At 41.9% G+C, this 24,556-nt stretch overlaps 1 protein-coding gene across 10 annotated transcripts in view; it reads right to left on the minus strand.

Moving 5' to 3' along the window:
* DIP2A (disco interacting protein 2 homolog A) overlaps nt 1-24,556 on the minus strand; it is a 118,174-nt gene that overhangs the window by 76,861 nt on the left and 16,757 nt on the right. For 8 of the 10 annotated variants that reach the window (XM_045501037.1, XM_045501035.1, XM_045501032.1 and 5 more), the window contains exons 2-3: nt 7,331-7,402; nt 3,244-3,363 (exon numbers count right to left, since the gene is read on the minus strand). In XM_045501037.1, the coding sequence (XP_045356993.1) occupies nt 3,244-3,363; nt 7,331-7,402 (192 nt within the window). Of the gene's footprint in view, nt 1-3,243; nt 3,364-7,330; nt 7,403-19,143; nt 19,223-24,556 lie in introns of all 10 variants that reach the window. The other 2 variants (XM_045501038.1, XM_045501039.1) reach the window with 2 other exon arrangements.

Raw genomic sequence — 24,556 nt, forward strand, 5'->3', positions numbered from 1 at the left:
GTTGGCGAGGATGTTTGCACTGCTGGTGGGAATGTAAACTGGTGCAGCCACTCTGGAAAACAGTATGGAGGTTCCTCAAAAAATTAAAAATACAACTACCCTACGACCCAGCAATTGCACTACTGGGTATTTATCCAAGGGATACAGGTATGCTGTTTTGAAGGGACACATGCACCCCAATGTTTATAGCAGCACTATCAACAATAGCCAAAGAATGGAAAGAGCCCAAATGTCCATCGATGGATGAATGGATAAAGAATACACACACACACACACACACACACACACACACACAATGGAGTATTACTCAGCAGTCAAAATGAAATCTTGCCATTTGCAACTATGTGGGTGGAACCGGAGGGTACTATGCTAAGTGAAATGAGTCAGTCAGAGAAAGACAAAAATCATACGACTTCACTCATATGAGGTCTTTAAGAGACAAAACAGATGAACATAAGGGAAGAGAAAAATAATAGAAAAACAGGGAGGGGGACCATTTGCAACTATGTGGATGGAACTGGAGGGTATTATGCTAAGTGAAATGAGTCAGTCAGAGAAAGACAAATATCATATGACTTCACTCATATGAGGAATTTAAGATGCTAAACAGATGAATGTAAGGGAAGGGAAGCAAAAATAGTATAAAAACAGGGAGGGGGACAAAACAGAAGAGACTCATAAATATGGAGAACAAACTGAGGGTTGCTGGAGGGGTTGTGGGAGGGAGGATGGGCTAAATGGGTAAGGGGCACTAAGGAATCTACTCCTGAAATCTTTGATGCACTATATGCTCACTAATTTCGTTGTAAATTAAACAATAAATAAATTAAATAAATAAATAAAACTCAGAAAAAAAAGAAAATGAGAAATTTTTTAAAGATTAAAAACTTCTGTTCTTCAAAAGCCGCTTGAAGAGAATGCAAAGACAAGACAAAGCCTTGGATAAAATATTAGCAATGATAAAGGTCTTATATTCAGAAAATAAAGAATTAGAACTGGAATCAGAACTAGAATACACAGTTTATTAACATCAGTCACATGGAAACAGACAGGGAGCAGAGGATGGGGGAGCAGGGAAATAAGGAAGACAGGGAGAGGAAGGGGGCCTTTACTGCAACCCGATTCACGGAGCGCATGCTTGCATGTGCAAGTATCTGTATACACGTGCAGGTATCTGTGTGCGAGTATCTGCATGCACGTGTGGGTATCTATTTGCGTGTGAGTATCTGTAGGGTGTACATGCAGGTATCTGTGTGCATGTGCAGGTATCTGCGTGCGAGTATTTGTGTGCATGTGCAAGTATCTGCACGCATGTGCAAGTATCTGTGTGCATATGCAAGTATGTGTGCAAGTATCTGCATGTGAATATCTGTGTGCATGTGCAGATATCTGCGTGCAGGTGCCTGCATGTGCATGTCACTATCCACATGCACGTGCAAGTATCTGCACGTGCGTGTGACTATCTGCATGCATGTGCGAGTATCTGCATACACATATCTGTGTGCACCTGCAAGTATCTTCGTGCTGGTATGGGAGTGCACGTGCAAGTATCTGTGTGCACATGTGGGTATCTGCATGTGTGTACAAGTATTTGTGCGTGAGTATCTGCACAAGCAGGTATCTGTGTGTGTGTGCAAACATCTGTGAGTATCCGCATGTATGTGCATGTATCTGCATGCGTAGGCAAGTATCTGTATGTATATATGTGTATCTACATGCGCGTGCAAGTATCTGTGTGCAGGCACCTGCATGCACATGTGACGATCTGTGTGCGTGTATCTGCATGTGTGTGCAAGTATCTGCATACAGGTGCCTGTGTGTGCGTGAGTATCTGTGTGTGTGTATTTGTGAGTGCATGTGTGTGCAAGTGTGTGCACTCAGGGCTGAAGGCAATGGTGCTCAGTGAGATGCTGACAATGGTTGTCTCAGGATCCAGAGTCCAAGTGATTTTACTTTTTCCTTAAATCTGATTATTATATTGCATATCACATGTATTGTTTATATCATCAGAAAATATTAACAGTGTGACAAAGTTTTTTAAATATACATTAAATTAGTAAGAAATTTATCAAAAATGTCTCAAGTCACTTCATCACACTCCCATGTTAACATAATATTTTTTTATAATTTTTTTTTAATGTTTATTTATTTTTGAGACAGAGAGAGACAGAGCATGAACGGGAGAGGCAGAGAGAGAGGGAGATACAGAACCCAAGGCAAGCTCCAGGCTCTGAGCTGTCAGCACAGAGCCCGATGTGGGGCTCGAACTCACAAACCGTGAGATCACGACCTGAGCTGAAGTCAGACGCTTAACTGACTGAGCCACCCAGGTGCCCCAACATAATATTTAAAATCTTAATATTTTTCTCAGTTATTCTTAAAACGGGGGCCATTTCTTTATCTCTGTTGAAAGTTTTTCTTTATTAAAAAATAAAAAAATAAAAAGGCTTACCAAAAGAGCTTAAATGGAAAGGAAATATACGATCACACAATGGGTGTAAACAGGTGAAGCAAAGTGCCCAAAATTTACCGACATGTAACCTACAACTGAAAACATTAATTTTTTCAATGAGTGATCTGATAATTCAAGTAAAATATCATAGACAAATTTAAATATTCATAAAAATACTGACAGAGTGGCAGTAATCTAGTTAGAAGAAAATCTCCAAAATTAGAAAAAGAAAAAAAAAATTAAAAACACCTACAGTAAAAGCCGCTCCCTAATGTACAAAAATTACTAATACCGACCAGCCCCAAGCTCGAGGTAGAAAAATGGACAAAAACGTTTAAAGAAATTATACTAATCGGGGCGGGGGGGAGAGGGGAGGACATTTCTCCAGACATTTTAGAGCACCTATCTTGCAGGTTACATTAAGAGATACTGCGGCTGGGGGCGCCTGGGTGGCTCAGTCTGTTGGGTATCAGACTTCGGCTCAGGTCATGATCTCGTGGTCTGTGAGATCCTGCTTCGGATCTGTGTCTCCCTCTCTCTCTGCCCCTCCCCCTCATTCTCTCTCTCTCTCTCTCTCTCTCTCTCTCTGTCAAAAATAAACATTAAAAAAAAAATTTAAAGAGATACTGTGGTTGTGTGAAGGTTAATTTTTCTCTTGAAAAATATCATGATGTGGTGAATCATCATTCAAGTGAAAATAATTTCTTCAGCAGAGCAAAGAACATTTACAGCAAAGAACAAAGGACTGAAAGCCGGTCCACTCGTTGACGCCTGCCCCCTCTGGTCCCTACCTGACCGGAAGCGCTCGTCCCGTGAGTTGGTAGGCCGTGGCTTCTGCTGTTTGGGCGCTGCAGCTGTGGTTTGTGAGGGACCTGGGATCCTATTCTCGGCTTGTAGGGATGGATCTACCCCTGCAACACAATTTTGTAGGAATATCTTGTGTAAACAATTTGCTTCTCTGGTGATGGAAAAATCCATTTAAAACAGCACATACTTCTCCTATGTTACTACATAGCATGCACCTTACCAAAAATAACAATCTGAGCACATGCACCCTGTGGTGGCCCTTGAAGTCCAGAAGCCCTGTGTCTGGAGGTCAGGGACAGAACCATGAATGTCCACTTCTGGCTCCCTCTCCCAAAAGTTCCCAGCCTTCCCTGCCTCACTGTCCACCATCCCCAAAAAGGGTGACCATCGCACATCATCCCCGAGACCATCAGCACAACACATGCAGCCACTTAGGGCAGATTCTCTTGGGAAGGTCCTTTGAAAGAATGTTTCTGCATCATAAACATTTCCTGAATCTGCAAAGGCCTGTGTGTCACTTTTCCTGGCACTATCCATGATGTCAACCAACTCAGTAAGAAACATCCCACTAAGCAGTCACTGGGGCATAACCAGTCGCCCTTGGACACAGGCAGAAACGTGGGACAGTGGAGAAGTGAGGGGTCCACGTAATAGTGAGTGTCAGGGAGCACGAGGTACAGAAACCTCAGGCACCGACAACCTCAGCCTGTGACGCCTGCTCGCTGTCTCCAAACCCAACACCTGGACGACGTGCTACACTGCTGCCAGGCCCACAGCCCCTGACCACACAGGTCCTGAGGACACAGTATGGGGAGTAAAGGGACGGGGCCCAAGTACACCAGGTCATGAAACAGAATCCATGGTGTTGTTTGAGCTCTAATTGGCTGATATTTGAGAACAGCACAAAGCAAAGCTTTCTGTCATGCTTCATCAAAGTAGTAAGTTTAGATTTATTCTCTAGCTCAAGACGTCTCATAAAAATAGCCAGCAGGCATTCCAGCCCTGTGGAGTCCTCCAGCCCTTATCACCTCCTGAAAAGAGGCCATTTGTCCCTGCCTCCAACCCACTGCTGGACACAGTGTGGCAGAGCAACTCTGCATGACCTGGAGATTCGCTGAGACAACACACCACGAGGACACGTGCAAGGACAGCAGGGAACATGGTGGCTCGGGACTCAGCACCACCACCAGGCCAAACTGTAGATGTGTGGGCAGAACAGACGTCACCACTGCTGCTCAGGTGCTACATTTTGGGGTGGCTAGTTACACAGAGCTGGACGATGGGACGACTCCTTCTGGAAGTCAGTGTTTAAGCTCTCCAAAATCTGAGCATATACAAACACATACACACGTAGGATAATACTGGTCAGCACTGTGACTGGCATTTTGTTCTTGTGACTCGATAAAATTACTCTCAAGTTTGTAATGGAGAATACACAGAGCCTTGTGCATTATGGATTACAAACAGGCATGTCGCAAAGTCATATACATGCATATGGACATCCTTATGCTTGCATTCCAAAATATGGGTGTTTTTATTCTTTGAGATAGATTCATTTATTCCACAAAGATACAAGCCCAATGTGAAATGATCACACGAAAAAGCAGTACATTTTTAATTTTCACAGGTACCAGGAAATAATTTTCTAAAAAAGTTACAGCAATATACATGCCCATAAGCAGTGCACGAAAGTGCTATTTCCTCACATCCTTTTCAGCCCTGGGTGCTAAAAATGTTTTTTTAGAATTTTGCCAATCTCATAGGAGGAAAATGGTTTGCTTTAATTTGCACTTCCACACCTGTTAGTGGGGTGAACATAATTTAATGTTTACTGCCCATCCACAATTCCTCTTCCTTGAATTTCTATTCATTTCATCCAGCTAACAAGTTCTCGAAGAAAACCTGCAAGAGGCCCTGCTCTGCTGGGGACACGACCCTAGCCTGTGCACACACCTGAGAGCAGCTGGTGGCAGCTCAGCCATTCTGAAATATTTTCATTTCTAGGGAACCAAACATACCCACTTTCTTTTCCTTTCTAACTTCCAGGTCTCCTATCTTATAAACACCATTCAGAAGTCACTCAAATATTCTCCTGAATGGTATAGTATTTTATAATCACAAACATACTTAGAGCTTTTATCCTTCTCAAGTTCCTGTTGGCTGATGGTGGAGAGGAGGAACCCAGCCTCGTACAGGGCCGGTCCCCACTGTAAGGTGCGGCCTCCTCCCTGCGCTCCCGGCAGCACTTCCAGACCGCCCACCCTTCCACTCACTGGCTCTTCTGCCCCGAACACCCAACACCGTCTTGCAGTGGCTGTACGTGCACCCTGAAGGCCGGTCCTTTCTCACTAGGGTTCTTTTTCAACGATGTATTACCTACTCTCAGAACTTTTCTCCTTCAAATGGGTTATTATTTCCAATCCCAGGTTTGGAAATTTTAAAAATCAGCCAGCGGTATTCAGACTGGACTACATAACGTTCACAGATTAATTTGCAAACTGACATTTTAGGATACTAACTTTTTCTATTTAGGAAATTAGTATCTTTCTTCATATTTTAGGGTCTTGGCTATTTCTTTCAAATGGATTTTACGATCCTAATATAGGTTCTGTGGCTTTCTTGCTAAATGTATTAATAAGCATTTGACAGTTTATTGTCATTACAAATGTAAATTTTTTCATTAAAATATTGCCAGATAAAAGCTATTGATTCTTGCACATCTGTCTTCTATCAGACCAAAAACGCTTACTAACTCTAACGGGTAAGTAAGCAGTCACCCGTGTTTCCAAGGAACAAAATAATACCATCTCTAAGTGCAGATGACTGTCTCCAATATTCATCCTGCCTGTTCTCCCGTCACACTGCAGTGGCAGTGGCCACCAGAGCAGAGTGGCATCAGAACGGGCATGGTGAGTAATGCTTTCTCACCTTGCTTGGGCTGGGGATGCTACAGTTGTGTCACCTAGTCTGACAGTTGCTGGTGACGTTTGTCACATGGGCTTAAAGACACTTTTAACGGTTCCCTTCAATTCCAGTTTTACTCAGAGTTTGCTTTTCTTTTGTTTTGGATTAATGCAAGTCAGTACATGATGAGCCTCCTCGTCCTCTTTTTATTGTTGATTTATTTTAAAATATATCATGCTGACATAGACAGTATAAAGGATGTGTTCAGTTTACAAATTATCACACAGGAGAAAACCGACGTGAAAACTGCCCTGGGAAGGAAATAAACACTCGAGCGCCTTCGGAGCCCCTGCACAACCACCTCACACCACGATGACATGGGGGGCTGACTTCGGTGCAAACCACTCCGTTGTCTTTACCAACTACACAAGAGTTCCTCAACAGCGCGGTCTGGCGTGTTTTTTCAAGTTATACTGCCTGTATCCCTTCGTGATTGTTTCCTTCACTCCCCATCGTGTTTATGAGATTCATCCTTGCTGCCGCGTGTCGGTCTTCAAGCTTTCCACTGGGTGGACTCTGCCGACGGACATGTGAGTTCTTGGCACTTCAGGGATGTAAGAAACATTCTTGTGCACAGAGAGAGGACAAGGTGCAAATGTCTGTCCAAAGCATGTGTGCACCCAAAGGACAGCTGCTGGTCACCTCTGCCCCTCGTCAGCTATACCAGCTGTCCACACCCCACTGTTTAAATCCCCTCCAACAACCCAAGGTAGGTTATGGCTCTAATCCACATTTCTCTGATTACTGCTGAGGTTAAACATTTTTTTGTCTGCTTGTTGGCTAGTAGGGTTTCTGCTTACAACATAGTGATTCAAGTCTTCAGCCCCATTTTTCTAGTGGGCTTTTTTTTTTCAATCATGTTGGGGGTCTTTCTTCCTATTTAAGCTTAATTAATTACAATTAAATTAAAAATTCAGTCTCTCGGTTACACTAGCCATATTTCAAGTGCTCAACAGCCATACATGGCTAATGGTTACAGAACATTGCCATTATCACAAAAAGTTAATAAACAGGAAATATACCAATGTTAAACTCTAAAATCAATTTTTAAGTCAAGTTTGGTGAGAAAAATGACGGTTAGAAAACAGTTGAGTGTGTTGACTTTACCTTGAATAAGCGGGATATAGCGTGCAAGCAGTTTTGCCCGTTTCTTTTCATACCCTTTTTGAGTGATGTCCCCTAAAACGACAGTGGAAAAAGACAATTACATCTCCTCCAGAGTTCCAAAATTTTTGGATTAAAAATTAATTCATAATGGAGAACCTTGAAACACTAATGCATTGTATGATGCATCCATACAATGGAATACTAGCAGTAAAAAGGAACAAACCATTGACATATACAACAATCTGGATAGAGTTCACATGAACATTGGAAAGAAACCAGGCTCAAAGGGCTACATGCTGAATTATTCCATTTGTATGACAGTCTGGAAAAGATGAAACTACAGGGACAGAGAAGACAGTGGCTGCCAGGACATGGGCATGACAAAACGGCTGAGTACAATGGGGAACAAGGGAATCTGGGGGTTCATGACACTGCTCTGTTGCGATGGTGATGGCGGCCCATGACAGCACATGCTGGTCAAAACCTGCTAGAACTGCACACCGGAAGAGAGACTTTTATTGTAGGTCAATAATACTTTAATGTTTAAAAACTGCACTTGGTATTCCCTAAGAGCCTGTCAGAAATGCAGACTTTAAAAAAATTTAATAAAAAATTTAAAAATAAAAATTTTTACAGTTTAAAAAAAAAAAGAGAGAAAGAAAGAAAAGTTGCCTCCTGGGCCACTCTATCGAACATGAGCCCGCATTTTACCAAGATCCCGAAGCAGCTCCTGTGCAGGTTCGTGCTGTGGAAGAGCTGATCTCAGGCCAAAGCACACCTCTGAGCAACGACTCAGGCACAGGCGTGGCTGTTCTGACAAATCACCAAAAGAAGAACAACCTAAAAATGAATTAAACCACCAGGAACAAGACAGGAAGTGTGTCTTCATGGAAACCCTTCTCGATCTATGTGCACGTTCGGTTTCCTAGAGAGAACTTGGCATGCCCAAAGTGAATGTGTCACGCTTTAGAGATTTTATTTAGACCAGAAACGTACATTACAATTTCCACTGGTAGCTTGTCTGGACAGACTTTCTTCAATGGAAAGTTTTAATGTTTTGTAACCGCTCCTCACTCTCCCAGCCCCTGTCCCGATCAGACAAGCATGGGGGCAGGCTGCGGAAATCAGGAGACATGAGCGGCTATCACTGAGGGATGCTTTACCAAGTATTTTCTGTATATGAACTCTTCAGAGAGAGAGTCAGGGAGGGGCAGAGAGAAGGAGAAAGGATCTGAAGCAGGCTCTGCATTGACAGCAGAGAGCCCGGACGCTTGACCGACTGAGCCACCAGGCTATATGAACTCTTGACCGCAGAATTTGTTGTGTCAAAACACCCAACAACACTGAATGTGTCACATCTAAGTTAAGACTCACTGAGAGTCTCGGCATTAATACACCATCCTACAGAAGACGATTCTGGGGTCAGGAAGCACCAGGCCAAGTTACCTCAAGTTCCCAGCAGGTCGGGCACTGCTTTAACCACAACTCATTCAGTCCAGTCCTCCCCGGTGAGCCCGTCTTGTTTATCACTTCTGCGCTTTATTTATCCCTCTGTCCCCACCTTATTCCCCCCCCCCACCCCTACAGAAAACTAGCCTTAATTTGAATTTGTTCTGCAGAATGTATACTAGTTTGTGTCCTTGTATTTTTACTTTACCTAAATGGCATTATATTGCAAATCTCACTCTGCCTATTTTTTCCCCTGCTAAGCACTCCATTTTTTTTTTTTTTTAATTTTTCAACGTTTATTTATTTTTGGGACAGAGAGAGACAGAGCATGAACAGGGGAGGGGCAGAGAGAAAGGGAGACACAGAATCGGAAACAGGCTCCAGGCTCTGAGCCATCAGCCCAGAGCCTGATGCGGGGCTCGAACTCACGGACCGCGAGATCGTGACCTGGCTGAAGTCGGACGCTTAACCGACTGCGCCACCCAGGCGCCCCAGCACTCCATTTTTAACATGAGTCAATCCATGATGCAGTGAGCATGCCTAATCCCCTGCAAATTGCCATGACCCATGGGAGTGCACTGTCCTTGTCCTACCCACTCACTGGCCACTCACAGACCCCAATCTGGGCCAGGATATGATTGTACAATTCAGCTTATTAATTTTTAATTTATGAACAACTTTAAAGTGCATGTATTTTTTATAGAAGTATCTACTAAAAAATGTTTCCTCTGAAATATATGAAAATATGTAATTAAGACAAACTTAAATGAAAACTAAATACTGTTACACTAAACTAAAACTGATAAATTCCTATTTAAAAGCAGAGCATTTGATTTTCCAGGATATTTAAAAATTAAGTATTCATTTCCTAGAAAGGGCTCCTTCTTGGGTCCCCATTTCAAAGGAACATTTACACGGTAAAGGTGTCAAAGAGCATTCAGAAATTAAACGTTAACTCCCTGCTTCATGCCTGTGATATTACAAAAGCAGTCTCATGTTTTTTAGTGAACCAGTTGAACACAACCAGCTACACATTTTCATGTGTAACCAGTTACCATACTTCACCCATCCAACTTAGACACTAACCCAACACGTCACTGAATGCAACACTTCTACCCACACAAAGAGCAAGGTAGAATTCCAAAACAGAATGCAGATACAAAACTAATAAGCTAATAAAAAAGAGACTCAAATAGAAGTTTTCGGAACCCAAGTTCAGTAAACACTAAAGAGACAAACAGCAGAGCCAAACTCCCCACCTAGCTGCACAAAACTGGGGTAACACTGATCCGACAGCTGAAGGCAATCTCAGTCAGACTAATGCTCGCCCCTGGCTGAGCACCCCAGCACCTGGGGGACTTGAGGAAAATGCCAGGACCCATCCTTCTCTCGTGGTCTGTGGGCTGGTAGCTGTTCTTACCAGCCCTCCAGGAAGGGGTATGATACTGAGCCAGAGCTCAGGTTGACCTCCATTGCTGCAAGCCAAAGTCACTTGAGATTACAAATGCAAAATCTCAAATGATACCTTCAAGTCCCAACCACGGTTTTTTTTTTTTTTTTTTTTAATGTTTATTTATTTATTTTGAGAGAAAGAGAGAGAGAGAGAGAGAGAGAGAGAGAGAGAGAGAGACCGAGCAGGGAGACAGGGAGACAGGGAGACAGAGAATCCCAAGTAGGCTCCACACTGTCAGCACAGAGCCCGATGTGGAGCTTGAACCCACAAACTGTGAGATCAGGACCCGAGCCGAAATCAAGAGTTGGATGCTTAACTGACTGAGCCACCCAGACACTTCTCCAACCACACTCTCTAAAAGCCTATTCTCAAAATCATTCAACAATTCCTTAAGGTCACAGCAACAAGGATAGGCAATGCACATTACATATAACAGCAAATAATGGGAGACAACTTAATCTTTCATCAAAAGGAAAGAAAGAAAGAAAGAAAGAAAGAAAGAAAGAAAGAAAGAAAGAAGGAAAGAGAAGAAAGAATTAAATATACTGCCATAAATCATCACTGCAGAATACTGTTGGTCCTAAAAAAATGCCTTGGTATTTGGAAGGTAAGGGATGGGTATCACTTAACATAGATTCATGATATCCTATTAAGTAAAAGCAGCAAGTTGAAAAACTATACACATAAAGAATGATCTAATTCTGGGAATTAAAACTATGCATAATTAAAACTATGCATGTGTCCAGGTGTGTACATTTTCCTCCAGGAAATATCTGGAGGGATGCCCAATTATTAATAGTGATTCATTTATTTAGCTTGGGGTGGGTGTGAGGAATATTTTGTTTCTTACTTCATATACTTTTGAACTCTTTACATTTTTTAGCACAATAGTTATAATTAAGAATATATGGAAAATAGTTTGATAATGTACTATGGTTATATAAGATGTTATTGCAGGAAACTGAATGAATTCTATGTACTATTTCTGTAACTTGTGAGACTAAAATTATCTCAAAATAAAAAGTTAAAAATACATGGGAGAGACTATATAAAATTGGTCTTATTTCTTTTTCAAGTGACAAAATTTCTCAGTGAAACCATCTGGGCATGCAGATTTACTTTCCAGAAGGTTGTTTCCCACCCTCCCCCCCCCTTCTTTTATTTTGCTTAATTAAAGCTTTATATATTTCTTAAAGCAGTTTCAAGTTCACAGCAAAATTGGGGGCAAGATAGAGTTCCTATCTAGAGTATCCTATCCTAGACCCCCTGTCCTGACACATGCACAGCACCCCTCCCCACATTCTGAACATCTTCCATCAGGGTAGTACATGGTTTCAACTGATGAACTATATGGATACGTAATAATCACCCAAAGTCCACAGTTTAGTTATGGTTCACTCTTGGTGTACGTTCTGTGGGTTTGGACAAATGTATAATAATATATATCCATCATTATGATGTCCTAGAGTATTTTCACTGCTCTAAAAATCCTCTGTACTCTGCTATTCATCCCTTCCCCCACCCCTCAGCCCCAGGCAACCACTGATCCTTCTACTGTCTCCACAGTTTTCTAGAATGTCATATAGTTTTAATCATACAGTAACCTTTCATATTGACTTCATTTAGTAATATGCATTTAAGTTTCTTCCATGTCTTTTCTTGGCTTGACAGCTCATTTCTTTTGTTGAATAATATTCCATTCGGTGGATGAACCAGTTTATTTACCTGTTTACCTACTGAAGGGCATCCTGGTTGCTTCCAAATTTTGGAAATTATGAATAAACCTTCTGCAAACAACTGTGTGCAGGTTTTTGTATGGACATGTTTTCATTTCCTTTGTAAATACCAAAGAATGCGATTACTGGGTCGTATGGTAAGAGCATGTTTAGTCTTGTAAGAAACCACCAAACTGTCTTCCAAGGTGGTTGCATCGCTCTGTTTTCCCACCAGCAGTGAATGAGCATTCCTGTTGCTCCACAGAGCCTGTGTTGTGTTGCTCCACATCCTTGCGATTAGTGTTGTCAGTATTCTCAATTGTGGCCATTCTCAGTGGTAGGTAGTGGTATCTCATTATTGTTTGAATTGGCACTTCCCAGATGACATATGAATGTGGAGCATCTTTTCATATGCTTATTTCCCATCTCTATGTCTTCTCTGGTGAGGGGTCTGTTAAGGTCTTTGGACCATTTTTCAATCAGATTGTTTGTTTCCTTACTGTTGAGTTTGAAGAATTCTTTGTATATTTTGGGTAATAGTCCTTTATCAGATGTGTTTTTTGTAAACAATGGCCTGTCTTCCCTTCTTAACCCTGGCTTTTGCAGAGCAGTTTTTAATTTTAACAGAGTGTATCTTTTCAATTATTTATTTCATGGATTGTGCTTTCGGTGTCATATCCAAAAAGTCATCACCATATCCAAGTTCACCTAGTGTTTCTCCTATCTTCTATCGACTAGTTTTACAGTTCTGCATTTTTACATTTAGGCATGAAATCCATTTTCAGTTAACTTTTGTGAGGGGTGCAAGGTTCATTTTCTTTGCATATGGATGTTCAGTTGTTCCAGCACCATTTGTTGGAAAGACCATCTTTGCTCCACTGTACGGACTTTGCTCTTCTGTCAAAGATTAATTGGCTATATTTATATGGGCCTATTTCTGGCTTCTCTGTTCTCCATTGAGAACAGAATTTGTCTAATCTGTTGTCAACACCACACTGTCTTGATCACTGTAGCTTTACAGTGAGTCCCGAAGTCAGATAGTGTCAGTCTTCCAACTTTGTTCATCTCCTCCATGTGTTGGCTATTCTGGGTCTTTTGTGGCTATTGACAAACTGGTTCTAAAGTTTGTAAGAAGAGACAAACTTGCTGGTATTCTTTTTATTTTTTATTTTTATTTTTTTTGAGACAGAGAGAGAGAGAGAGAGAGAGAGCACGCAGGGGAAGGGCAAAGAGAAAGGGAGAGGATCTGAAGTGGGTTCTGTGTTGACAGCAGAGAGCTTGATGTGGGGCTTGAACTCATGAACTGTGAGATCATGACCTAAGTTGAAGTCAGATGCTAAACGGACTGAGCCAACCAGATGCCCCATAAACTGATATTTGGAGATTACATTCAATCTATTGATCAGCTTGGGAAGAACTGACATCTTAACAATATTGTCTTCCTGTCCGTGAACACAGAATATCTCTCCACTTATTTAGTTCTTCTTTATCAGTGTTTTGTGGTTTTCTTCACATAGATTTTATACATATTTTGTTTTATACTTAAGTATTTGATTTGGGGGGGTGCTCCTGTAAATAGTATTGCGGGGGGGGGGGGGTTGTCTTGTTTTTTTCATGTTTATTTATTTTTGAGAGGGTGGGGAAGGGCAGAGAGAGAGGGAGACACAGAATCTGAAGCAGGCTCCAGGCTCCATCTGAGCTGTCAGCACAGAGCCCAACACAGGGCTCAAACCCACAAATCCTCAGATCATGACCTGAGCTGAAGTTGGATGCTTAACCAACTGAATGAGTCACCCAGACACCCCTCAATTTTAAATTCCACTTGTTCCATGATGGTATATAGGAAAGTCATGGACTTTCCACATACTGACCTTGTATCATGAACCTGGCTACAACTGTCTATTAGTTCCAGGGTTTTTTTGTTTTTTTTTTTTTTTTTTGGTGGGGGGTGGGAGGCTTGTTAATCCTTTTGGATTTTTTTTTTTAATTTCCCCCTTAAAAAATTTTTTTTTAAGATTTTAAATAATCTCTACACCCAGAAGGTGGGGCTGGAACTCACAGCCCTGAAGTCAGGAGTTGCATGCTCCACTGACTGAGCCAACCAGGAACCCCTCCATGTTCTACATAGACAACTATGTTATCTATGAACAAAGACCATTTTATTTCCTTTTCTCATCGCATTAGCTAGAACTTCCACTACAATGTCAAAAAGGGAATGGTAAGGGGAGTCATCCTTGCCTTAGGTCTGTTCTTACAGGGAAAGCTTCGAGCTCCTCCCCATTAAGTATGATGTTAGCTGTGTGTGTGTGTGTGTGTGTGTGTGTGTGTGTGTGTGTGTGTGTGAAGTTTTTAAAGTTTATTTATTTGAGAGAGAGAGAGAGAGAGAGAGAGAGAGAGAGAGAACGTGAGCAGGGGAAGGGTAGAGAGAAGGAAAGAGAGAATCCCAAGCAGGCTCTGTACTGTCAGTGCAGAGCCTGACACAGGGCTCCAATTCACCATGAACCATGAGATCATGACTTGAACCGAAATCAAGAGTTGGACACTTAAGCGACTGAGCCACCCAGGCACCCAGCTGTGGTTTTTTTTTTTTATAGATATTGTGCTTTATCAAGTTGAGGAAGTCCCCCTCTATTCCCAGTTTACTCAGTTTTTATCTTGAATAAGTGCTGGGTTTTGCCAATTGCTTTTGCTGCATCTTTGTACATATTGTGAAATGAACACAATAAACTCTAGTCAGCTATCACCACAGAGTTACAATTTTTTTCTTGTGAGGAGAACTTTTAAGATCTTCTCTCTTAGAAACTTCCAAATATCACCATGTGATTTTCTTTCTTTAGCCTGTTGCTGTGATGAACTCCATTAATTGATTTTCAAATGTTGAACCAGCCTTGCAGACTTGGGATAAATCCTGCTTGGTCATAGTATATAATTCTTTTTATACATTGTTGGATTCAATTTGCTAATATTTTGAGGACTTTTGCATCTATGTTCATGAAAGATATTGGTCTATAGTTTTATCTTGTAATGTCTTTGTCTGGTTTTGGTATTAGGGTAATGCAGGCCTCATAGAATGAAGTATTCCCTCTGCTTCCATTCTATGAAACAGACTTTGAAGAATGGCTCTTATCTCCTCCTTAAGTGTTTGGTAGAATTCCCCAATGAACCCATCTGGGCCCAGTGCTTTCTATCTTGAAAGGCGATAATTTTTTTATTATTATTATTTTTTAATTTACATCCAAGTTAGTTCGCATATAGTGCAATAATTATTTCAGGAGTAGAATCCAGAAAGGTGATTAATTACTGATTCAATTTCTTTTTTAAATGGTTTTCTTTAATGTTTATTTATTTTTGAGAGAGAGAGAGAGAGCACGAGCAGGGGAGGGGCAGAGAGAGAGAGAGGGAGGCATGCAATGTGAAGGCTCCAGGCTCTGAGCTGTCAGCACAGAGCCCGACACGGGGCTCAAACCCAAGATTGTGACCTGAGCCGAGGTTGGACACTTAACCAACTGAGCCACTCAGGCAACCCTGATTCAATTTCTTTATTAGATATAGGCCTATTCAGATCATCTATTTCTTCTTGTGTGAGTTTGGCAAACTGTATCTTTCAAGGAGTTGGTCCTTCTCATCTAGGTTATCAAATTCAGGGGAACAGAGCTGTTCATAGTATTCCTTTATTATCCTTTTTTTTTTTAATGTTTTTAATGCTTATTTATTTTTAAGAGGGGGAGAGAGAGACAGAGCATGAGAAGGGGAGGGGCAGAGAGAGAGGGAGACACAGAATCCAAAGCAGGCTCCAGGCTCCAAGCTGTCAGCACAGAGCCCGACGTAGGGCTAGAACTCAGGAACTGTGAGATCATGACCCGAGCCGAAGTTGGACGCTCAACCAACTGAGCCACCGAGGTGCCCCACTTTATTATCCTTTTAATATCCAAAGATCAGTATGATTTTCATTTCTGACATTAGTAATTTGTGTCCTTTTTAAAAAATTTTTTGAAGTTTATTTATTCTGAGAGACAGAGACAGTATGATCAGGGGAGGGGCAGAGAGAGACGGAGACAGAGAATCCCAAGCAGGCTCTATACCACCAGCACAGAGCTCAATGCAGGACTCAACCCCACAAAACCATGAGATCATGACCTGAGCTGAAACCAACAGTTGGATGCTTAACCAACTGAGCCACCGAAGCACCCCATGTGTCCTCTCTTTTGTAATTAGTCTAGCTAAAGACCTTTTAATTTCACTGATTTACAAAGAACCAGCTTTTCCATTGACTTCTGGGGTTTGGTTCATTTATTTCTGCTCTACTTATCTCTTTTATTCTATTTAGTTTTGCTTTAATTTGCTCTTCCTTTTATAGTTTCCTAAGAAGGAAACTTGGGTTATTGATTTTTTAAACAGATGTAATTGACATATAACATCATATTAAAGCTTCAGGTGTACAACGTGATTTGATATTTGTATATATTGTGAAATGAACACAACTCTAGTCAGTCATCATGACAGATTTATCATTTTTTTCTTGTGAGGAAAACTTTTAAGATCTGTTTTCTTAGCAGCGTCCAAATACCACCAGTCTGTTCTCTGTTATCTATGAGCTCTGGTTTGTTTTGTTTTGTTAGATTCCACATATAAATGATATATATAGGGACCCCTGGGTGGCTCAGTCAGTTAAGCATTTGACTCTTGATCTAGGCTCAGGTCATGATCTCACAGTTCATGGATTGGAGCCCGCCCCCACCATGTTGGGCTCTGTGCTGACAGTATAGAGCCTGCTTGGGATTCTCTCTGTCTCTCTGCCCCTTCCCCCCCGCCAAATAAATAAACTTTAAAAAATAACATATTTGTGTGTGTGTGTGTGTGTGTGTGTGTGTGTTCAATGTATACGTTTCCCTTTAAACACTGCTTTTGCTGCATCCCACAAATTTTGATAAGTTGTATTTTTATTTTCATTTAGTTCAAAATATTTTAGAATTTCTCTTGAATTTCTCTTTTGACCTGTGTTATTTAGAAGTATGTTGTTTAATCTCTACACTTTTTTTAAAAAGTTTATTTATTTTGAGAGAGATAGAGACAGTGTGAGGGAAGGGGCAGAGAGAGAGGGAGACAGAATCCCAAGCAGGCTCTGCGCTGCCAGCACAGAGCCCGAGGTGGGGCTTGAACTCACAAAACCGTGAGATCATGAACTGAGCTGAAACCAAGAGTCAGACGCTCAACCGACTGAGTCGCCCAGGTGCACATAATTTGAGTTCTCTTTGTTACTGATTTCTAATTTAATTCTGTTGTGGTTTGAGAGCAACACTGTATGATTTCTATTCTTTTAAATCTGTGAAGATGTGTTTTATGGCCCAGAATGTGGTCTACCTTGGTGAATGCTTCATGTGGGCTTGAAAAGAAACTGTATTCTGCTGTTGTTGGATGAAACAGTCTACAGATATCCATTATCTAGCAGATAGATGATATTGTTTGAATTCAAGTGTGTCTTTACTGATTTTGTTTGCTGGATCTGTCCTTTTCTGACAGAGGGGTATTGAAGTCTCCAGCTATGATAGTGGATTCATCTATTTTTCTTTGCAATTCTATTCATTTTTTGCCTCACAGAGTTCGATGTCCATTGTGAGGTATACACACATGAAAAACCGTCATGTTTTTAATGGAGAAAACCATTAATGACCCCTTTATCATTATGTAATCCCTCTTTCCCTAATAACTTTCCTTGCTTTAAAGGTTCTGATAATACCTCAGCAGGTTAGGCTTTGGTTAACTGGTTTCCCCCTGAAGGCAGACTTTGTTGTGAACAAAGTGCTTAAGAGTATTTCAAACCGACCCTTCCCCACCCCCACCCCCGGCCCCCCAACGCTCCCCACTCCCTTCCCCTGCCAAAAGCCTGAAGGGATTTTTCTCCCGTATTTACTGTGGGAAACTGGTCAAGCTCCTGGAGGTAAATTTTGCAATGTTGTGTGGACTCCCTTATGAATGAGTCTCCCTGGAGATTTTAACTCTCAGAGTTGTCCACACCAGGCTTCCAGCACTAGTTCCCATGATGGCTTCTGATCACTGAAGCTCTGCTCTGGGTAGCTGACGACCTGTATTCACCTGTCTCTCCAATCTTGGAAGCTGTGGTTCGCCTGTATCTTCCCCTTTCTTACAGATCCAAGAAAAGCTGCAGATTTTTCAATCTGTTCAGCTTTTTACTTGTCAAGATTGAATGGCAACTTTCAAGCTTCTTACATATGAAGAAACCAGAGGGTTTTTAACTTATGAATCCAATTTGTTATAGGACTATTCAGGTTATTTGTCTCTTTGGATAAGTTTTGGTCAGTAGTCTGTGATTTTCAGGAAATTGTACACTTCATCTAAGTTGTTGAATGTGTGTAGGGCTGTTAATAGGATTCCTTTATTATCCTTTTAATGTCTGTGGGAATCTATGGTAATATCCTCCCCCTTTCATTCTTGATACAGGTAATTTGTGTCTTGTCTATTCTTGGAGGTTTATCAATTTTATCATCTTTTTAAAGAACTGGTTTTTTGGTTTCATTGATTTTTCTCTATTGTTTTTCTGTTTTCAATTTCATCGATTTCTGCTCTTATCGTTTTCCTTCTATTAGGGAAATTCAAACTAAAACCATGATGAGATACCACGCTACACCTATTAGAATGGCTAAAATAAAAAATACTAATGGAATCAAGCGCTGACAAGGATGTGGAACAATAGAACTATTATATATGGCTGGTAGGTACGTAAATGGTACGGCCACTCTGGAGAACAGTTTGGAAGTTTTTTATGAAGCTAAACATATACTCAACATAGGACCCAGCAATTCTACTCTTAGCCATCTACCCTCGAGAAATAAAAACACTTATGTTCATGCAAAAACCTGTATACACGTTTACAGCAACTTTACTCATAATCACCCCAAACTGGAAACAGCCCAATTGTCAAATGAACGGATAAAAAGACCATGGTATAACCATAGCAAGTAATATTACTCTGTAATAAAAAGGAACAGACTGTTGGCATATACAAAAATGTAGATGAATCTCAAAAATATGCTAAGTGAAATAAGCCAGTCTCAAAAGGTTACACACTGTATGACATTCTTCAACAGACAAAACCCACAGGGATGAAGAGCAGATTAGTGGTTACTAGGCATTAAGGGTGGGAAGGGGTGACTGAATAGGGATAGCATGAGGCATACCTGGGGGTGATGGAGCTGTTCTGTATCCTGATTATCATGGTGGTTGACATGAATCTGTAGGGTGTGAAGATTCACAGAGCTGTACGTGAAAAGAAAAAAATCTACTCGACTGTATGCTAATTAAAAATAAAAAAACAAACAAATACATGTGTACCATAGGAGGGGCTACAGGGACGGAAGGGATGGCGAGACAGGCAAGGGGTGCCGCCACTAGAACCTTCCTCAGGTACCTACCTGTGAGGTAGGCAAAAGAGAAGTCACCAGTTACAAATCAGGGCCCCAAAGCCTGAGAGGAACATCTGACATAAAGAAGTGCTTCAGGCAGGCAGCAGCTGGGTAATCGAATCAGACCAAGTGTGACCGAGGAAGGAGCAGCCGTACAGGGCAGGGCACAATAGGCAGGAGCCTCAGAGCCCAGGCAGAATCCAATCTGGCCCAAACGGCCCTTCAGCAGGCTGCCTTGACCGCTTCAAGTTCAGCGCCAACCAGAGATCAGATGCTTACCAGAGACCTTGGACCCAAGTGAGCTAGACAGTGTTCATTCCTTTAGAAAGGGTATTGGCCCCTACTACTGTGTCCCCAAAGAAGGGGTCCAAGAGTCTACTGCGGCCCGGTCCAGGCCATACATGCCTACTCAAGCTCCCAAGGCAGGGATATCTGTGCTATCACAGCTGTGCATGTTCACAACTGCTGCTGGACCGGACACGACCTGCTGGAAGTGACCAAAGGGAAGAAGGCAAAGAAGCAACAAAAAGAGGGATGGTAGGCACATAGGGCTCCACACCTGATCGCTGTAGAACTTCCAGACAGACCTCTACAGGGAAAACCAGGCAGGCCAGAGCCTGTGACCCAGGAAAAGAGGTAGAGAAAATCTGTTAGAAAACCTAAAGATTAATATTTTGTTTGTTGGTACCATGTGTTGGTTAATAGTGGTTCCTGAACTCAATATAAGCAGGTGGGAATTTCACTCTGCAAGTCTTAAAAGTTTCCTAAACAATAGTCTTAAATACACAGATCTAGTGCACAACAGCAGAACCTGACTGCAGAGTTTAAATTATTTATGGTCAACGTTGAAGAACATTCGTTAAATATGCCTCCATAGTAGGGACGGAGTGTCTATTCTCTCGTATGTGATTAAAAACAAGCTTTCCAGGTGTTGTTTAATAAATACTATTTTCTTTTCTCTCTGTAAAGTTTTTAATAAACTACAGAAAATAAGTTGATTAAACTCAAAATATATATGTATTTGTATGTATATTTACATTTATATACACACACACACAGACACACACGAATTCTATTTAATGGCAGTGGCAGACCGGGGCTCAAACCAACCTTCCCAATGAAAACAACAAGAAAGACTGAATTAAAAGATGTTTTTAAAAACTGTTGGAAGATACCAAAGCACTAACAAAGAAGTGAAGAACTGGAGGCCAACTTTTCCCCTGGAGGGGTCTGACAATTTAAAAAGTAGCAACCAAGTGGCTAAGCTATGCAGAGCTTTGACAGACTCACGGAACTGAGCACTCGCCAAGGAGGAGGAGGCCCACAAACACTCTCGGTCATTTGAGATTTGGAGAGACCACACTCTTAGGTATGAACTGGAAATAAGAGTAGCCTTCACAGGGTCAAGAGCTAGCTTCAAATCATTCTCTCCATATCTGGATTAACGTGATCTTGGACGGTACGCACCCCATCCCATTCACGTGCAAGAAGCAAAAGTAAACCCTTTATGCAGAAACACAGACACATCTAGAGTCACAAATCACTGCTACGCCTACAGTGTCTCTGGCCTATAGACAACAGGAGGCTGTGACTACAAGCCATGAAAACCAATAGATAATAGGAACATACAGACAAGAAAGCCACGTAACGGAGTTTTAAAACAACCATAATCAACATGTTCAAGGAATTAAAAAGCAAGATTGTGTTTAAAAAAAAAAGGGGGGGGGGCGGTGCGCCTGGGTGGCTTAGTTGGTTAAGCATCCGACTTTGGCTCAGGTCATGATCTGACGGCTTGTGAGCTCGAGCCCCACGTTGGGCTCTGTGCTGACAGCTTAGAGCCCGGAGCCTGCTTCGGATTCTGTGTCTCCCTCTCTCTCTGCCCTTTCCCCGCTCACTCTGTTTCTCTCTCTCTCTCAAAAATAAATAAACATTTAAAAAAAAATTTTTTAAGTTAATTCTATGCCTGAAAAATACTGTATCCCAAATCCAGGAATAAATTTCACAAAAGATACATAAGACTACTAAACAGAAACTAAAAGCACTGTTGAGGTAAAGTTTAAAAGACCTAAAGAAATGAAGGGATATAGCACATCTGTGAATCTGAGCACTCAATACTGTAAAGATGTCATTTCTGTCCAAATAGATCCTGAGAGTCTGAGTAATTATAATTAAAACTCTTGCAGGGTGTGTGTGTGTGTGTGTGTGTGTGTGTGTGTGTGTGTGTGTGTAGAAACAGACAGGCTGACGTTAAAACGTACATGGAAAATGCAAAGGGCCAAGATCGGCAAATCAAACTTGAAAACTAAAAGGGGCAGACTTTCCCAGACATGGAGCCTCACCGTTACGCTACAGTACAGAGAGGCAGGAAGGCTAAAATGCACAAGGAGAGCAACGGAGCAGCCATCAGTGGAAAGCAGTGGGGAAAAGATGGACTTTTCCATAAATGTGCTGGGTCAACTGAATATCCACACGAAACAGAAATGAAATGACTCTTTTCTCACAAAACTCAACTCCAGGTAGATTATGCATCTAAATGTGAAAGATCAATAAAGCTCTTAAAAATAATATAAAAAAATATCTTCATGACCATGAGGTAGGCAAAGAACTCTTAAATATGACACAAAGATTACTAACCATAAAGGAAAAAACAAAAATGACCTGCAATACAATTCACAAAGAGGTAATAAGGAACAAATAGTAAAAGAAAATATTCTCTCCCCTAAGTATATTGCAGACCTTGAGGTGAGTGGACTCATTACTGAAGCCGCTATAACAAATTACCACAAACTTGGTGGTGGCTTAAAATAAGAAAAATTCATTCACTCACAGTTCTGGAGGTCAGAAGTCCAAAATCCGTTTCACTGAGCCCAAATGAAGGTGACAAAAGAGCCACACTACCTCTTAAGACTCCGGGAGAGAAGTCTCCCAGCTTAAGACTTAAGACTCTTCCAGCTTGAATGCCAGCATGCCCTGAGTTGGGGCCACATCACTCCAATCTCTGCCTTGAAGCCCATCCGCCTCTCCTCCTCTGTGTGCATCCAATCCCCCTCTGCCTCTCTCTTCTAAAGACACTTTTGAGGGGCGCCTGGGTGGCTTAGTCAGTTGGGCATCTGACTTCGGCCCAGGTCATGATCTTGAGGTTTGTGAGTTTGAGCCCCACGTCGGGCTCTGCGCTGACAGCTCAGAGCCTGGAGCCTGCTTCGGATTCTGTCTCCCGTCTCTCTCTGCCCCTCCCCCACTCTCACTGTCTCTCTCTCTCTCGGGCTCAAAAATAAAAACATAAAAAAAAAAATTTTTTTTAAAAGACACTTTTGATGGTATGTCAATTCCATCCAAAAAAATCCAGGTAACTCATCTCAAGATCAAGTTAGTCATATCTGCAAAGACTCTTTCCAAACATAGTAATGTTCACAGGTTCCAACTATTAGGACATGATGGGGTGGGGAGGTACCACCAATAAATGCATGACAATGTGTGACCAATACAAAATATACACGAATCTTTAAAACTGCTATGCCCTTCGGAAGAGGAACACATGTACTCCTTGAGTCACTTTGGGAAGAGCAAACATCTCCAGGTCAACAATGCCAGATTTACCCTAACAAAGTGGCCACACAGATAAACTGTACGACTGTGGTCTAGCAGGAGCACATCGACCCACAGAATAAGACAGAAGCTGTGGCCAGAACAGGCTGACAGTCAGATGCAGAGCAAGCCTGCCTTGACCCACCCTGGATCCACTTACTCCAGCCCTGAGTCCACTTCGACTCCTATACTGTCTGCCAACCGCCACCCTGCGGGCCTGGCCAGGTCTGAAGGCACGCTCCGTTGCCCTCTTTTCCTGAGCTCTTCCCCATGCCGGCCTGCATCTGAGCTCCCAGACCGAGGCCTTGAGGCCTCCCCCGGGGACCCTTCTCCACGTGGACTATGGGGCAATGCCGGTGCCAATGTGCAGACAGTTCATCCTCCATTGCCTTCAAAAAACACACTCAGGACTGGATGATAAGTGGTGGGTATATGTCACTAAACATATGTCACAACCTACAGGGTCTACAACACCAGAAGGAAACTCAGGGAGCCTGGGTGATGACGTGTCAGTGTACATTCAATGACAGAACAACTGCACACTCTGTGGGGTGGTCATGACGGGGGAGGCTGTGCACTGTGTGGAGGACAAGCAGCGTACGGGCACTCTGCACTTGCCACTCAGTTTCGCTGTGAACTGCTCTCAAAATAGTTTACTAATTTAAAAAATATATACTCGGGGAAAAAATTGATACACCATGGTATAATCATATAAAACAACGCCAGAAAGCAGTTAGTTAGAATGAGTCAGTGACCTGTATTAACATAATCATTGCCAGAATTCTAAAAACATAGTGTTGAGATTAAAAGCAAGTTTCAGAAGGACTCATACAGATCATTTAAAACATGCAAAATAGCACCACAGATTGCTCAAGGATATATGGAAATGCGGTAAAATAAAACACCAAGTGCAGGAGAGAAGCTAGCAGAAGGAGAATAGAAGCAGCATGAGTGTGGCTTCCACACCCTCTTAATGGTTCTTTGTAAAAAATCTGAAGCTAATACGACAAAAATCTTCATTTTTTGAAAAATCAAGCAGCGGGTACATGGGTGTGCATATCATGATTCTGTCAACTTTTCTGTATGTTTGAAATATTCAAAATTAGAAAGAAAATTAAACAAGAAGTGGTCATCCACACTCAACAGTCTCTGACTCTTAAGAGACCTTCAGACTGGATTTTGCAGCTGGCCACGTTGCTCTTCCCCAAGGTCAGAGTCGTCGCTCCATGCAAGTGTCTGCCATATACTCTCTCCAGTCCTCAATAGCTTATCTCATTTACGGGTGCCTGGGTGGCTCAGTCGGTTAAATGTCCAACTTGGGCCCAGGTCATGATCTCACCTTGAGTTTGAGCCCCGTATCAGGCTCCTGTGCTGACAGCTCAGAGCCTGGAGCCTGCTTTGGATTCTGTATCTCCCTCTCTCTCTGCCCCTCCCTGCCTCTCTCTCTTCTCTCTCTCTCTGTCTCTGCCTCTCTCTGTCTCTCTCTCAAAAATAAACATTAAAAAAATTTTTTTTAATAAATAAATAAATAATCTCATTTAGCTGAACATGCATCTAAGACAATCAAGTAAACAGACAGCAACATCACAGAGAAGGATAAGAT

This window comes from Leopardus geoffroyi, chromosome C2 (assembly GCF_018350155.1).
Source record: "Leopardus geoffroyi isolate Oge1 chromosome C2, O.geoffroyi_Oge1_pat1.0, whole genome shotgun sequence".
NCBI classification, from domain to species: domain Eukaryota; kingdom Metazoa; phylum Chordata; class Mammalia; order Carnivora; family Felidae; genus Leopardus; species Leopardus geoffroyi.